Source organism: Pseudochaenichthys georgianus, chromosome 2 (assembly GCF_902827115.2).
Source record: "Pseudochaenichthys georgianus chromosome 2, fPseGeo1.2, whole genome shotgun sequence".
Classification (NCBI taxonomy): Eukaryota; Metazoa; Chordata; class Actinopteri; order Perciformes; family Channichthyidae; genus Pseudochaenichthys; species Pseudochaenichthys georgianus.
The window spans coordinates 2,219,719-2,237,294 of record NC_047504.1 but is presented as its reverse complement, the minus strand read 5'-3'; the positions used below and the strand labels follow the sequence as shown (position 1 = coordinate 2,237,294).

At 38.8% G+C, this 17,576-nt stretch overlaps 2 protein-coding genes across 3 annotated transcripts in view; one reads left to right on the top strand and one right to left on the bottom strand.

Moving 5' to 3' along the window:
- Positions 1 to 9,239, top strand: part of LOC117457591 (plakophilin-4-like) — a 43,803-nt gene extending 34,564 nt beyond the window's left edge. The window contains exons 13-22 of the mRNA XM_034097750.2: positions 2,003 to 2,120; positions 3,070 to 3,264; positions 3,766 to 3,939; positions 4,062 to 4,212; positions 4,625 to 4,817; positions 5,592 to 5,676; positions 5,759 to 5,876; positions 6,229 to 6,360; positions 6,450 to 6,523; positions 7,236 to 9,239. Coding sequence (XP_033953641.2) covers positions 2,003 to 2,120; positions 3,070 to 3,264; positions 3,766 to 3,939; positions 4,062 to 4,212; positions 4,625 to 4,817; positions 5,592 to 5,676; positions 5,759 to 5,876; positions 6,229 to 6,360; positions 6,450 to 6,523; positions 7,236 to 7,496 — 1,501 coding nt within the window. The 3' untranslated portion in view covers positions 7,497 to 9,239. The remainder of the gene's footprint in view (positions 1 to 2,002; positions 2,121 to 3,069; positions 3,265 to 3,765; positions 3,940 to 4,061; positions 4,213 to 4,624; positions 4,818 to 5,591; positions 5,677 to 5,758; positions 5,877 to 6,228; positions 6,361 to 6,449; positions 6,524 to 7,235) is intronic.
- A 41-nt stretch (positions 9,240 to 9,280) lies between these two features.
- LOC117457576 (kinesin heavy chain-like) overlaps positions 9,281 to 17,576 on the bottom strand; it is a 40,406-nt gene continuing 32,110 nt past the window's right edge. Inside the window, exons 17-27 of one of the 2 annotated variants that reach the window (XM_034097731.2) lie at positions 17,009 to 17,206; positions 15,963 to 16,080; positions 14,833 to 14,897; positions 14,645 to 14,754; positions 13,976 to 14,077; positions 13,830 to 13,890; positions 12,659 to 12,730; positions 12,476 to 12,580; positions 11,497 to 11,713; positions 11,312 to 11,415; positions 9,281 to 10,490 (exon numbers count right to left, since the gene is read on the bottom strand). In XM_034097731.2, coding sequence (XP_033953622.1) covers positions 11,333 to 11,415; positions 11,497 to 11,713; positions 12,476 to 12,580; positions 12,659 to 12,730; positions 13,830 to 13,890; positions 13,976 to 14,077; positions 14,645 to 14,754; positions 14,833 to 14,897; positions 15,963 to 16,080; positions 17,009 to 17,206 — 1,131 coding nt within the window. In that variant the 3' untranslated portion in view covers positions 9,281 to 10,490; positions 11,312 to 11,332. The remainder of the gene's footprint in view (positions 10,491 to 11,311; positions 11,416 to 11,496; positions 11,714 to 12,475; positions 12,581 to 12,658; positions 12,731 to 13,829; positions 13,891 to 13,975; positions 14,078 to 14,644; positions 14,755 to 14,832; positions 14,898 to 15,962; positions 16,081 to 17,008; positions 17,207 to 17,576) is intronic. The other variant, XM_034097738.2, reaches the window with a different exon arrangement.

Genomic DNA, 17,576 nt, shown 5'->3' with positions numbered 1-17,576 from the left:
AGCACTGAGACTGCTCTTGTAAAGGTCTTTAATGACATCCACTTAAACACAGACAGTGGCAGAACTTCAGTGTTACTATTATTAGATCTCAGTGCTGCGTTTGACACTGTTGACCACAGCATATTACTAGACCGACTGGAAAACTGGGTGGGACTTTCAGAAACAGTTCTAAATTGGTTTAAATCCTACTTAAAGGACAGAAACAACTTTGTTTCTATAGGTAAATACACATCTGAGTTGACAAATATGACATGTGGGGTACCTCAAGGCTCCATCTTGGGGCCTCTTCTCTTTAACATCTACATGCTACCACTGGCTCAGATAATGAAGAACAACAAAATAAGTTACCATAGCTATGCAGATGACACACAAATTTACGTAACCATTTCACCAGGAGACTATGCTCCAATTCAAACACTGAGTAAGTGCATTGAACAAATCAATGACTGGATGTGTCAGAACTTTCTCCAATTAAACAAAGATAAAACTGAGGTAATGGTTTTTGGAGCCAAGGCAGAACGTTTAAAAGTTAGCGCTGAGCTTCAGCCTGCAATGTTCAAAACAACAGATAAAGCCAGAAATCTAGGTGTAGTCATGGACTCTGACCTGAGTTTCAACAGTCACATTAAAACAGTTACTAAATCAGCCCACTATCACCTAAAGAATATATCTAGGATTAAAAGACTAATGTCACAGCAGGATTTGGAGACACTTGTCCATGCCTTTATCTTCAGTAGACTCGACTACGGCAATGGTGTCTTCACAGAAAATCTATTAGAAAGCTGCAGCTGATTCAGAACGCCGCTGCTCGAGTCCTCACTAACACTAAGAAAGTGGATCACGTCACTCCTGTTCTGAAGTCTTTACACTGGCTTCCTGTGTGTCAAAGAATAGATTTCAAAATACTGCTGCTGGTTTATAAAGCACTGAATGGTTTAGGCCCAAAATACATTACTGACCTCCTGCTAAATGATGAACCATCCAGATCTCTCAGGTCTTCAGGAACTGGTCAGCTTTCCGTCCCCAGAGTCAGAACTAAACATGGAAACGCAGCGTTCAGTTATTATGCTCCAAATATCTGGAACAAACTCCCAGAAACCTGCAGGTCCGCTGCAACTCTGACTACTTTTAAATCCAGGCTGAAGACTTTTCTTTTTGTCGCTGCTTTTATTTGAACTATTCATATCTTAAACTGCACTGTAACTTTTATCCATGTACTTTTTCTTGTAATGTTTAATTGAACTATTCATATTTTAGACTGCACTGTAACTTTTATCCATGTATTTTTCCTTAATGTTTATTTTATTAGCTTTTCTTTTTTAATGCTTAATGTCTTTAATTTTTTTTTGTAAAGCACTTTGAATTGCCTTGCGTTGAAAAGTGCTATATAAATAAACTTGCCTTGCCTTGCAATAAATAGTGAGAAATGTTAAGGTGTGATATTCATCTCAAAGCAGCATATCTTCTAATTTAAGCTGCATTTTGTTTGACCTTTTTACATAAAGAATTACTTTTAATTATCAAAATAATTGGTGATTATTATCTGCATACAGTCCTGGCGCATTTCCCAACGTAATAACTTGCAAAAAGAATCCATAACCGTAACTTTAATTCAAACTACTCAAACAAAATGCATGTGAATGGCTCCATCACTCATCTGTGATTATGACTGCTCTCAGACGGCTGTTGATTTATTCCCTGTAACCGCTTTAAACTACATCTCTGCACACAAGAAGCCCCCGGCCCTCCTCTCTATCCAGGCTGTAGATTGATGGTATAGAAATGCATTGTGGGAGTTCTGTGCAGTGTTCTCTTGTCAGAGCTCCATTAGTGGCAGCTGAAGGATCCTATTGGAGGATCAACTCGCTCCTTTACTTGTATCCGGGGAGAGTATAAGCCACCATGTGGGGGAATACACTCACTGCACCTCAAACTGAATTAATGTGTGTGTGTGTGTGTGTGTGTGTGTGTGTGTGTGTGTGTGTGTGTGTGTGTGTGTGAGGAACCTGAGCTCAGCAGGGGAGGAGGCGAGGAGTCAGCTGCGTTGCTGTGAAGGTCTTGTGGACTCGCTGCTTCACGTCCTCAAAGCCTGCGTCAACACCTCCGACTACGACAGCAAGGTGCACGCACGCACACGCACACACACACACACACACACACACACACACACACACACACACACACACACACACACACACACACACACACACACACACACACACACACACACACACACACACACACACACTGTATCAATTTATTCCTGGGAGATTTAACCTAACCCAGAATCAGGTGTTTTGCTGCATACATCAAATAAAACAAAGATTAAAAACACAGATAGCAACTATTTGAAGAAAACTATAATAACATAAAATAATATGGTAAAAAATAGCGGTATTTACATTGAATATGTTTGTAATCCTAGAAATAGAATTGGAATAAAATATGTGCAGTAATGAAAGACAAAATATTGATGTTATGTGCATTGATTAAATCTAACTATAATCTTTAATCTTAATCCTTAAATGTAAAAATGAACCTCGAAAAAGTGGTGTGAGATTTTGAAATTAGGGAAATTGACATTTTTGCAGCAAAAGGGACCGTGCAGATAAAATGCAAAAAAGGAAAGCAGCGTATTAAATAAATTAAATCAAATTAAGTTTTATTTATATAGCACATTTATAAATGATTTTTTTTTTAAATAAAGAGGCAAGCACGTAAAAAAATGAAGCGTCGCAGCATTATCCCAATAGGTAAAGATATAAAAGTAGTGAACGATCAGCCAGTAATAAAATACTAACTGATAAACTGAAAAAGTAAAAATGGCACCTAAGCAGAGCTAGTTAAGTTTGGGTTAATACACATTTTAGTCGTAGTATTTATAGTCATATTTAAATTCTAGAAGAAGTATTTCAGTCATGGAACGTCTGGATCTTACGTTTTTCAGAGAAACACTTCACAGGTTAGCAATTCAACCAAAAGTCAATGTCTTTGTACACGTACTAGTCAGAGATGAGCTGTTAACAGCACCGCGTAAGGACCATGTCATTACGTTTTCTGTATTAACAGATTGTGGAGAACAGCGTGTGCACCCTGAGGAACCTCTCGTACCGGCTGGAGGTGGAGATGCCGTCCTCCCGGCTGCTGGGGAACCAGGAGTTGGACACCCTGCTGGGCTTCTCCTCCCCGGGGAAGGAGCTGGACTACATCTGCTGGGGCAAGAGGAGGCGCGGGCGGAAGAGGGGGGGCTGGCCCGACGACAAGGTACACCCTCAGAGGGGAGGACGCCTACGTGACAAAATAAGATGGAAGTGCATAGTTTAAAACAATAAAAGTAAAACTATACACTGTCAATTAGAATCATTTATATTTTATAACAGAATCAAGTATATTATTTTTCTACACGGTATATAATTAATTTTACATTCTGTTTTAGCTGTTTCATTTATATGAATATATATTTCTTGCACACTATTTAATAACAACAATTTATTTGTAATGTTTATTGTATATTTAATGTTTCACTCTAGGAGATGTAGATCCGTTTAAATTAGATTTTAATTGAGAAATAGTTTTAGTGCATCACAAGTTTATTAAGTTAATCAAATAAATATAAACATAGAATATCAAGAGTGTATATAAAGAAGACCCTATATAAAAATACAATGCCTCTGATTTGTTATTTAACACATTGTGTGTGTGTGTGTGTGTGTGTGTGTGTGTGTGTGTGTGTGTGTGTGTGTGTGTGTGTGTGTGTGTGTGCAGTGGGACGGCGTGGGGCCCATCCCAGGCTTCTCTCAGCACCTGAGGGGGGCGGAGCAGCTGTGGCACCCCATGGTGGTGAAGCCGTACCTCAACCTGCTGGCGGAGAGCTCCAACCCCCCCACGCTGGAGGGGGCCGCCGGGTCCCTGCAGAACCTCTCCGCCGGGAACTGGAAGGTGGAGCAGCTCTCTATTACAGCCGGAACACCGCACTCTAAGTGAAGGGATCAAAGCAATGACTGTGTGTGTGTGTGTGTGTGTGTGTGTGTGTGTGTGTGTGGGTGTGTGTGTGTGTCCAGTTCTCAGCCTACATCCGAGCGGCGGTGCGTAAAGAGAAAGGGCTGCCCATCCTGGTGGAGCTGCTGAGGATGGACAACGACCGGGTGGTGTGCTCCGTCGCCACCGCCCTCCGCAACATGGCGCTGGACAGCCGCAACAAGGAGCTCATAGGTACACACGCACATGCACACGCACACGCACACACACACACACACACACACACACACACACACACACACACACACACACACACACACACACACACACACACACACACACACACACACACACACACACACACACACACACACAGCATCAAATAAAAGCTGAAACATTAAGGACCTAATGCATTAATGATTAAGATGAATGTGTCACATAAAAAAAAAGAAACTCAAGAACAACAAGGAGATGAATTAGAACAAATTGCCCTTAATCACATGATACTTAAATTAAGAATCAAACTGTCTATAAAGCTGCAGTCAAAGTAATGACACTCTTTATCATAATTAGTTGCCCTGACAATAGGATACTGTTATAATAAATGACATAATGGAGACCAATGGTTGTGCGGCCCCCCCCCCAGGAAAGTACGCCATGCGGGACCTGGTGACGCGGCTGCCTGGCGGCGGACCCTCCAGGCTGTCGGACGAGACGGTGGCGTCGGTGTGCTGCACGCTGCACGAAGTCACCAGCCGCAACATGGAGAACGCCAAAGCTTTAGCCGACTGCGGAGGCATCGAGAAGCTGGTGGACATCAGCAAAGGGCGAGGGAAAGGGTAGCCAACCTTTAAATACTTTCTTTTAGAATACTGCAATATCATTTCCTTTTTAGTGTCATGAGATGTGACTGCAGCGTTTCACCTGTGATGAGAATATGCAACGTATATAAATATACCTTTGATTTATTTCAGCTTTTAACTTTTCTAAATGATTCATTATTCTTTTGTTATACAAAGTCACTAGATTGTTTTTTCTTTTTTTGTTGTTGGTCATAATATGAAGCAACCTCTGCTTTACCGAAAATGTAAAAATAATTTAGTTTTTATTTGTATTTAAATCTTTATTGTCATACATGTACATGGTGGTTACAACATACAAATCATGTAACTGCCAGCAAGACAATACACAATAAAAATAAAATAAGAGTCTAGGGATATGTCTTCATTATTATATTCTTGAAGATACATATATCTTTTTAAAAATAATTTAGTTTTTAAAAGACGTTTTTTTTTTTTTTTTGCTTTCCATTACTTTGAAGCAACTTGATGTATTTTAGTGTTTGTTTAAAAGATATAAAAAAACGCAGCTTTTTACTTGTGATAAATACATGCAGATCTATTTGATTAACTTTTATTTAATTGAGCTTTTTGTGTATATGTTCTTGTTCCTCAGATGTGTCAGCTTTACTGTAATTTTTCTGAATGATTTAGTGTTCTATTTAAAGATATATCATGTCTCTTTCAGATCTCTCCAGAAAGGGGCATCCATCTTTTTTAATGTATTATTTTCTGGCAATGTTGAGGTGTGTAAAATAACTTCTTGTGCTGCAGGTACTCCGTGAAGGTGGTGAAGGCAGCATCTCAGGTGTTGAACACGCTGTGGCAGTACAGAGACCTGAGGACCCTCTACAAACAGGTCTGTCCACCCTTCCCTTACCCAGAATGCATGGCGAATTAGTAACTATGCGTACTACATTTTATTTATGTTGTGTGTGCAGGACGGCTGGAACTACACCCACTTCGTCACTCCGGTCTCCACCCTGGAGCGAGACCGCTACCTGTCCCAGCCCACGCTGCCCACCAGCCCCATGCATATGCCCCCCATCATCCAATCAGGTGAGAGAATCAGTCAAACATTAAAGGAGTATCCTAAAGACGATTCAAGGCTTTTATTGTCATTCGAACATAGCTACAGCGTAGTTATGTCGATGAAAATCTTAGGTTACAGGCTCCTCCAACACAATAAAACAGATACAATAGAATAGAAGTAGTGCCATAAGAGTCTATATACAAGTGATAAATAATTAGTTGCAAACAGGTGAATGTGATGGATGTTCTTAGTTCAGGTGTTTGTCTTATGGCCTGTGGAATGAAACTGTCCCTGAGTCCCGTGGTGTTAGACCTGAAAGAAGTTAGAAAGTTTGCATCTCAAAGTAAAATAAACGTTGTTTTTGTGTTGCTTCCTCAGGTGGTAGTGCAACATCCTCCCCCGCCATGCTCGGGATCAGGAGACACAGTTCCAACTATCAGAGAGCGCAGTCATCTATGCAACTCGACACGTATTACGGGGACAACAGTTTACACAAACGGCAGTACACAGGTCCGTCATGGTGGAGGGATCTACGCATGGTTTCTGTTCAAACTGAAACACCAAATAATGATGTGTTTCTCCTGATTCTTCCCCTTCAGGGTCAGAGAAGAAAACTCCATATTTCATCGGGACATACTCTTCCCAGTCAGGAGAGGATCTGAGACGTTCCCAAGTAGGACAATAACATGTTTTAACCCATTGTATAAAATACCAAGCTGTGAGCAGGACATTAGATTCATGCAGTTATTCATTGTGTCGTGTTTTAGGCAATAATGCAAACAATCACTGGTTCTAACTCCTTACAATTAAATATACTCTTGTTTTATTAGCCTTACATAATATTAATACTGAATATTTGTATTTTTTTTAACCAAAGTCAAAGTCAACTTTATTGTCAATCTTTCAGTTTGTGTGTACAGATAGAAAGATCGAAATACTGTTTCCCACAATCCCGAATACAAAAAATACAAATATATATCAAAATATGTATATACCTATATATATATATATACACAATCAACACATTTATACACATGCACACATTAAGACATAAATAAAAAGCACAACAACCAATATATACAACATTACAGTCACTTCAGTAACTTTGGGATATTTCAAGACCTCAATTTACTTAATTAAGAATATTACAGATTAATGATACCATTATTCAATTCAAGCATTTCTTGTTACCAAAAAGTACCTTTTTATAGTCATTTGATGCCAATAACTGCAATACAATTATTAAATTAAAAGTGTTGAACCTTGTTAGAAACACCTTCTGTGATACGTTCATTTGATTGAAATATGTACGTTGCCTTTATTAATGTTGGTGTGACTTTACAAGTGATACACTCCCCTCTCCCCCCCCTCCCCCCCTCTCGCAGCACACAGAGCCATTTTACGACGAGCCCGACAGGAAGAACTACAACAGCTACAGAATGTACCTGTCGTCCCCTCAAGACTACGGAGAGGAGCCGTACGACGAGGAGGAGCCGGGGCCCCTGACCCCCACCCCCCCCGACGGCTACGCTAGCCAGGCGCTCCAGTTCAAAGCCAACACCAACTACGTGGACTTCTACTCCACCACGCGGAGGCCTTCCAACCGGGCCAACAAGTTCACCGGCTCCCCCGACTCCTGGGTGTAGAAAGGAGAGGACCCGAGGACGAGGAGATTCTGTTTCTGTGATTGTTGTTGTGTGGGGAGTGCAAGGTGGAGGATGCATGTGAGTCTGTGTTGACCTGTGCTCAACACCAGGGCTCGGGTTGCTACAGGTACACCGTGTGCACACTAATGCAGATGAGCTATTCCTTTAATTGTTCTTTCTTTGCATTTAAAGCCAATGTAACAAGTGCTTTGAGATCGTATCAGTTTATTGCACTTCATTTAGTCCCTAAGCTTAAAGGTGGGGGAGGTCATTTTGGAGAAAGCAGCTGGAGTGCGCTAGAATTAGAAAATACACAACTGACACAAAAAATCGGCCGCTTCCTTCAGACGCGCACATGACCAATGAGGGCACGAGATAAGTTAGTGCACAGATGGAAGGCTGACAGGCAGGTAGGCCGTCCAGTTACTTTAGCCGGGCCGGCTCAGATGATTGGTCGTGCTTTTTACAGCACGGCTTCCACTGATGACGTTTTTTTACAGATTTGTTGTCAAAGCATTTAATGTATTCATTGCTATCGGGATGTTAAGAGCATTCATGGAATATAACAAAGTGTTTCTGAAATAAACTACATACCCCACCTTTAATGAAATGTAATGAGAAATGCTTTAGTTATAACGAGACACTTTTTGATGACAAGTCAAAACTGCAGTGAATCTACTGGACAGAGCCAAGGAGACTTAAGTAGCGTAATGCAACTAAGTGTAAAGCAATTTCCTTCAAGCTATTTTTGCACTTCCCTTTGAACCGACTGTTTTCTATTTACAATTGCACCTTAAAAAAAAATAGATAGCTTTATTTGATTATACTGAATTTAATACTGGATGTTAGTGCTGATTTCTGCTGTAATATCCATTATTAAATTAAATTAAACATTTTTGCTTATATTCAAATAAAGCTATCTTTTTTTGTAGCTCCTGGTCAAGCTAGTATTTTTTTATATATTTATTTGCTGGTGCAAATGTAAATAAAAAAAACAGTTGGTTCAAAGGGAAGCGTAAAAATAGCTTGCTTTACGCTATTTAAGTCTCCTTGGCTCTGTCCAGTTGATTCACTGTCGCTTTGACTTGTCACCAAAACGTGTCAGCTCTTGTACTTTTTTCGTGAACTTTTCATTACGTTTTTATCTATGGACTACATTAAGTGCAATACACTATGACAATAGGATCTCAAAACACTTGTTACATTGGCTTTAAATGTGCAGAAAGAAGTTAAAACAATTAAAGGAATAGTTAACGTTTATCTGCATTATCAGTAAAAGGTGCTATAAGAGAAAAACCCAGCCCTCGCTTTGTTGTTGACCAGAGTGTTTAAGTCAACTGATTTCAGTTTTCTCTGCGGTAAAACATGTGCAGTTTGTTGGCTTCATAACATTAATAATCATGTTACTGTTGGGAACCTTTAAAGACTCGGAGACCGGGGTTACGTCTGTAACCTGGGCGTCTGGATGTTGGTGCAGTAATCTCATAAAGTATGTGAAATATGTGAAAATCTATTTGTACAGAAACAATGGTTTAACTGTCCCGTTACATTGTTGTGCTCAATATGTAGAACTTTATATGTGATTGTGTGGAGAAGATTTTTCTATTATTTATTGATTCTTTCTATTCATTTGATTGTGATCTGACCCAAATGCCCCATCTGTCTGTTCTGTCTAAACTGATGGTAATGTGCGATGTTACAGAGGGAATATATGGGAATAAAGATGATATCATGACAAGGTTATTTCAAAGTCTGTCATTTTATTTGGACAAAAAAAACAATGGTAAAAGTGAAATAGATATCTTTATTAGCTTTAATTGCATCAGTAGATAAGATGCCACAGAAACAACATGTCATGGTGATGAGTTCAATGTCCAGCTGGTCCTCCCTGAGCATGCCGAACACAAGCTCTAATCCATGCAGTTACATTCACTTATTCTCCAGCTCACTTGAAACGACAAATAAGCCGAGATACATGTTTAAAACGTTACCTGACAAAACGGCGTTACATAACGAGGTCGCGTAAAGAAACGGTGTCACGTAACGTTACAGAGTGGGTTGGGATTCAATTGGTTTCAAATGTCTACTTCCTATCAATCTGTCATTAACTCTGCGTACTAAGATCTCTGATTGTCTGATCAGGAGCTTACAAGACGCTTTGTCAACAAAAATAAAGATTGTTAATAAAGTGTCCCTGACAGAATCACTATAACTTTCTCACTTCATTCACTATCTCAGCGGGGGACAGACGTAGTGAAAGTAACTCTGGAAATGTCAGAAATGCCCCAAAACACAAGGTATTAGTATAGCTAGTAAGTGTTAGTGTATAAATAGAACTTTTGGAGGGGGGAAATATTTGAACACACACTTTAACGAGCTGTGATTTTGCCTGTACAAAGTGGCTGTAATCAATGTCTTTATATAGCTTTAGCTGTCACCTTCAATGTCTCCGACTGCTCAACAAAGACATGTTATTCTTAAAGGAACAGTTTGACCTTTTGGGAGATATTTGTATTTGCTATGATGAAAAGAGGGCCTAATATTGATTGAACACACTTCCAACATGTCAAACTATTCCTCTAAATGAATAAATGCTGGCTAAAGATTCATTTAAAAGCCTCAATATCTTCCTGTTCCGCCTGGCTCTTTCAGCTTTGGAAAGCTGTACACACTCACGATCATAAGGAAAATAGTGCCACCTGCTACACTTCTCAATCCTCCACAAAGGGCCTCGTTTAAATAGTTGTGATTAAGCAACAAAATGCACAATTATGATACAAATCTGTGATGAGGAGACAATTGTTTCTGATTGACCCTAAAAGATAAAGCAGGACTTCCTCTGGTACCTACATTCAGCAGATGAAACATGTTGACGTCACATATCAGTATATACAGGAAGGATGTGGTGATGGCCTCCCATTGGTGCTCCAGCAGGAGGGGCGGGGCTTGTTTCCAGGTGAGGTGGTGGGCATGCTTCAGTCATTAGGGGTCTGTCTGCAGGAAGCACAATCATTTCAATAAAGTAAACCATTTTTGTATACCTGTCTTTTTAATACATCTTTATATCCATAAAAGCAAAGAGAAATGTATTTGTATACCAAATGTATACGTAAAAAACATGTTAACTCTACAGACAATTTGAAAAAAAATACAGGTAACATTGAGAAACAATCCTGATATCCAATTAAAAACAGATGTAAAACAGAGAACATCACTTTGATTAAAGCCTGATTGATATTTGTATTTCCATGTCCAACTGGAGGAGACAATAAAATAGATTAGAATTGTATTATGTACTTACAACATGTAGCTATTATTATTAATTATTTCAACAGGAACATACGTTTAAATGTTTTTAAGAAAGAGTAAGGCAAGACAAGATTATATCCATAGCATATTTCAAAGCAATCTTATTGAAAGTGCTTTACATAAAACATTAAAATCATTAAAGATCTCCTATCATGTTATTTTAGGCATAAATGATGGGTCTCAGATATATAGAAAAATATAAAAACATGTCAATGATGTGTTTTGCTCAAAGTACCAAACAGATCACTCATTGTAGCCACGCCTCCAAACCACAGCAAGGATTATTTCTGAAACAGTACGGAGCTCAAACGCTTTTTCTCTCACGGGTTTACCACAAATAGCATTTCCTGCTTTTTGGGTACGGAGGAAAAGAGAGAGGCTTTTATTTCTGATTTATATTTATGTATAAAAGACATACAAAAGTGCATTTTGCATGATAGGACACCTTTAACACATTAAATTACATTTAAAAACAGTTTCCTGCGAGTTCCAGAATGAGCACTCACAGTGTTGCGTTGCAGTTGGCTTCAGTGGTTGTAGGTCCCTCCCACTCTGATGGAGCTGCTGATGGGGGAGGACAGAGGGTGATGGCCTGGTCTGATGGGCTTCGCTGAGGGACAGAGGAAGACACTCAGTAACATGTATATCAGGTGTTCTCCTCTATCAAGGTGGTGGGCGTGCCTCCGCTCACCGATCTGGGCGGAGAAGCCCCTCCTCGCCATGTTCTTGGCGCGCACCGCCTCCTTGATGCGGTCCACCTCCTGCTGGTAGCGCTTGCGGTCCCTCATGGAGCTCTCCTTAGCGTCCTTCAGGGCGTTTTCCAGAGCTTTGACGCGCTCCGCCGTGGCCCGCAGACGCTTCTCCAGTTTGGGCAGCTCGCAGCGCAGGTCTGCGTTGTCTCGGACCAGCTGAGGGGAAGAACACAGTCAAGTTCTGCAGCACACATTCTAGGTTCTTTCCATTTTGTATTACTGCTGTAGTGAGATGTTTACTGTAGAGTACTCCATGTATTCTATATTTCTGTTATATTTAGATACTCCAGTCATATAGTAAGTCCTTTGATGTTGTGAATACTTTTTTTCATGATATCGTATTTTATTGAATATTTTTTATATTTTTAACTGGTGTAAATGCTTGACAACACTGCTGCTGTGAAAACATCATTTCCCATTTTGGGATAAATAAAGCATCTATCAATATCATTTCAGAGCGAAATGTTGTTATTTTTACTGACACTTAAAAGTACTTCGCAAGGTACGCAGAACCAAAATAATTTATACTTGATCCTATATTGTAACATAAAATACTTCACTTCATCATACATTTGTACAGTTATCATGTGTAATGTATAACTGCACCAATACAATAAAATCACTTTTTCTGCTTTTTAAACCGATAGTACATTTTGCCTTGTGTATTTATTTAAATAGGATCCTAAGTCGGACTTGTACTTGTAATGAAGTATTTAAACGTTATTGCTACTTCTAATTACAGGGAAAGTGAGCAGAATTTAGCACCATTTAGCCTTTTGGTGACAGATAAGAATACTTATCAGCTGATGCATGTGACTGTGTATTCAATGTCTGCAAAATAAACAATAACACCTGCACACTTGCCTTTTCATGCCGTATTAAAACATGTATATTATTCTCCTTCCTTGTACAGTTTACCTGCTTGTGGACCTTGGTGAGCTGCTCCAGGTTGTTCTCCAGGAAGGAGATCTTCTGTTTCTGGGCCACATTTCCAAGCCCCTCCTCACAGTCCAACTCTGCGCTCTGAGGAATACAAGCGGCACTCAGGTTAGATGTGAAAGTGCCAGAGAAAAGACACTGACCCTGAGGAAGGGGACGCACCTTCTTAACCCGCGTGGTGAGGTCCTGCACGAAGAGCTTCCGCAGGTTGTGGAGAGACTGAAGCTCTTTGGCCTGAGAGAGAGCAGGACGACAATTACTCAAATGGATGGAACTAGAAACATCAATACAGAGTGGAGAATTCAACTTTCTTTGAACAATAAAGCTTTATTTATATAGCACTTTTGATACCACACATGCAGCTCAAAGTGCTTTACACAATGACACATCACAAGTTAAAAATAAACAACAAATTCCTCTCAGATTATTTGTTAAGAACTTTATGCAGCAAAATATAACATGTTATCAGGTTAACAGACACAGGAGGTCAAATGTATGATAATACAAATAAAATAAATAATGGTTTCTCTCTGACCGATAACTGAATCGATGCAACAATATAACATTTAAAACCCAAGTGAACAACAGAAATACAAATAACAAGATAATAGTAATAAAAATGTCGTAATTCTAATAAAGCTTAAACGATTAAGAAATAAAAAAGACCAACGATAAAAGAAATATTGCTATTGAAGCATGTTAGATTAATAAAATAAGTAAAACAATATAAAGGTAGGTAAATAATAAAGACTAAAAGAACATTTAAAAGTGCTAATAAAAAGCTAATCTAAAAAAAAAAAGATTTAGCTGGTGTTTAAAAGGTATTTTTAAGACACCTTGAATATACTCCAAGTGTTGCAGATCAAATAGTTGAGAGAGATACAAAACTGTTTTATTAGGAAGTAGTCAAAACCCTTTTTTTATGCGATATGACTTTTTTCACAGGGTCATTGTAACTTTTTTGTATGACATAATATACACAATATATTTGTAATTACATTACTGTTTCTGTATATAAAAGGTTCACCATTGGCCTGTGGGCTGCACTATAATAAACTTCTTATTCCTTGTCATTGTAAAAGTTATTTCTTTTTTGGTTTTTATGTAGAAAATGATTTGTTTACAACATGACGCTGATGACGATGACCTAATTTATTTTCAATAAAAATGTACGCTAGATGGGGTAGAAACGTTTTTTTAAGCTTCTTCTTGCCCCTGTTGAACTCTTTGTTATAATTAACCCTAACCCTATTATTATGGAATAATAATAATATGACATGTTAAATAAATGATTAATACAAATCGTAGTGTAAAAAAAATACAAATGCCTCACCACCGTCTCCTCCAGGCCCCTCAGGTCCTCTCTGGCCTGCTCCCTCTCCTCATTTATCAGACTGCAGAAAACAGAGACATTTACATTAAGATTTGAAGAATAATAAAGTTTGATATCAGTCGTTTGAAGTGCAGTGAGAAGCCTACATGAGTTTCTGCAGCTTCTCATCCTTCTCCTGCTCTTCGGCCTTCACTTTGTCAAAGTCTGACATCAGCCTCCCCTGCTCCAATAGCAGACCCTGGTTCAGACTGAGAAGGGAAATAAAACGTAACTTTACCCTGGAGTATTATTATCTTCAGACATTTAAAAGTATAGCGATAACAGGAAATGAAGGAGAGGGGAATGTATCTAAAAAAATATAATGTCATTTTAAGAATTGGACTTGTCACTAAATACAGACTAAATACAGACAGACTTCTGCAATAAGTCCCTCCACTGCATCTGGTGCTAAGATCATTTAAAAATACAAATCAGGATGGTAGTTTTAGCCGGAGGTGGAAGTGGATTTCAGTTTTTTAATAGACTTCTTCATTATTTATCTAAATAGTTATCACCGCAATAAACCACATTTAATTTCGTCTTAATGTACATTCTATTATCACATGTATATGGACTTCTTGCACTACTTTATTTGTATTTTATTTTACATGTTGCATCGTTGGAGGGTCATGAGATTTTCATTGCCATCTCTACACTGTGGCTGATGTGCATATGACTATAACACCTTTGAATCTTGGACACGCGGGACAGATAAAACCGAGGGGTCAGTGTCCAAAATAAAAGGACATAAATGAGGATGTGTGATGTCTCCGTACTCTGTGAGCTCGTCCATCATCCTCTGCTTGTCGTCGATCTCGTCCCTCAGGCGGCCCAGCTGCTTCTGATGAGCCTCCCTGTGGTGCTCCAGCTGCTCCTCCAGCGTTTTCTGCAGAGACACATGAGACATTCATCCAACAGAACAACATCTGACTGCGTTTAGTTTCCACATGTGCTTCCAGGTCACCTTGATGTCCTCGTCCCCATCAGGCCTGCCGATGTCCTCCTTCTCCTCCCCCGAGTGTCTTTTCTCTGAGGGCCAACAATTCAAGATTAGTCAACATGTGATGTGTACATATTAGATTAGATTCGATTCCTTTATTGTCACCACACAGAGTACAGCCAAATTCCAAGCATTCCCGATGGTGCAATCACACATAACAGACGGTATAAGTATCATTTTCACAATACAAGCTAACACTTTTAATATATGATGTATAAAGTGACACAACATTGGACCTATGATACATTGAACAGTACGCTTACAAAACAATTCAACATTACCATACAAATACCAGAACAATACGTTCAAGGCAGTACAAAATGTAAACAAGTCAATAGGTAAGTTATTGCACATGTATTTATCAGTGCAGTTGGTAATTACAAAACTGGAAATAAATATGTGTTCTATAAAAACGGTATGAGGTAGAATATAAGGTGAACATATATGAAAACATGTATTTGTAGTACAGTTCAGTTCCATTAGTGCTGTGATTGTCTGGCTGTGTTCAACTCACGTATGGCACTGGGGTAGAAGCTGTTCTTATCAAATATAAAATGAACTTGTATAATCTATATATATATATATAGATTATAAAAAATACAATTTTTTTTTAATAATATAATATAAATTGTATTATTTGTATATATATATATATATATATATATATATATATATATATATATATATAGAAAAAAGATCAATTTTATCTTTTAAATCCCTTTTTATAATATATACCGGTATACACTTTTAAACATGTTGTTGCCTTTGGCTTTTATTGTATGTAAAAAAAACAGCCATTCAAATAAAGTTCACCATTAATATTATTATTATTATTATGATAACTGCTCACAATAATAAAACCTTAGCCTCAAACTTCCAATGCCTCTTAAATGTTGCCACTCTTAACAAATCCCAAATCTTAAACTCAGAATGATTTTACCTGACTTTATAGAGAAGTATTGTACTCGAGCTAAAATAAGGTAAGACTCATCACCTTAACCCTTTACATATATCAATCTGCAGGTCATGAACTGGGTTATTCAAACTGCATGAATAGGAGGGTGTGCTGGTTGATAAAGTGCATGTGAGCTGACCCTGGGTCTGCAGCTTGGCCAGCTCCTCGCTCAGAGCGTCCTGACTCTTCTCCAGGTGCCTCTTCTTCTGCTCCATGTTCTGCATGTAGTCCGTCAGAGACTTGATCTTGGCTTGGTGCTGCTCACACAGAGGGGAACACACACACGTGGGAGCAGAGACAGAGCACGAGAGAGGGTCAGTATGTATCCACAGTGACTTTCAGGAACTAAAACAGAAATGGAGAAAAGTGAGAGGAGAGCACCCATTTCTAAAATAACAGCACCTTGTTCAAGTACTAGAGTTAGTAGTGAGTTCAAAAATATAGTACATATTATTTTATGTTTTCACATGCAAACATTTAATGAAAAGGTTTTAGTGTCAAGTTCCCAGAGTTTCCACGGACAGAATATAACAATAATTGTAGTAAAATGCATATAAAGTATGCACCACGCATCTTTAGTTTGAATTAAAAGTGTACTACAAACTAAAATGCCCTCTTGTCAAAGTTTGACCGACAAGGCAAGTTTATTTGCATTTAATTAAAACATTGTGCAAAAAGAAAAACAAGAATAATACAATTACATATGAATAGAATTAAAATAATTAAAAAGTTATTTAAGTGTGGAATCACAAAACATTTTTAAATATGAATTTTACTGTCACTTTGGGACATCTTAAATATAAGATGTATGACTCTAAAAATGATTTGTTTTATATTTCATATGGACAAATATGAAAGAAGTTTTTTTTTTTTAAAACTCAAAATCTAGACGTTTATCAAATCCAAAAGTAAAAAGAAGTTTGTGAAAAAGAAAAACTATCTTTACTTATGATGTAAAAGTGCATTCAAAACAGGAAAGGCCTCTTGGTTGGTTGATTGACAGGGCTATTTAAGTGGTTAATAGAAATGCAATATATAGAATGTTATTTCCCTGCCGCTTTGGGACAATAAGGGCAACAGCGAGGCTTAACCTTAAAATTCAAGCCTTCCAGAGATCACTGAACCACGGATCAGATCCCATGAGACCACCCATGAGACAACCACTGTTACCTAGGTGCTTGTTACCTGGGAGATGAGCAGCTGACAGGAAGCCAGCTCCTTCTCGTTGGCCTGGATCTTGCGGTGGGCGTCGGCCTGCGCGCTCTCCAGCTGCTTGCTGCGGTTCACCAGAGACTTCACCTCCGACTTCATCTTGCTGATGAAGAGGCGGGCCACCGTGAACTCTTCCTCCACCGCCGAGCCGTTCCCCTTCGCCTCCGACAGCTGGGGGGCGAGGAGGAGGGGGGTGGATAAATAAACATTCAACTGGGCCGGATAGTTTCAGATTCGTAACCAACACACGTACAATTAACAAATGTACCTAAAAGATTAGACAAACTTCATAGAACATGGGTGTCAAACTCAAGGCCACATACGGAAGCACATGCCGCTTTACGGAAGCACATGCCGCTTTACGGAAGCACGTTGCCCAGAAACTACATGCCGCGAAATGCATCTCGTTTTGTGACATGCTCACTGAAGAGACTTGCAATTATTTGCCCTAGACTTCTGCTTTCACACATAGTTATTTATAAAGTTAGGACCCAAAACCGATAATAATCCAATGCAGAGGCAATAATGTAATATAATACAT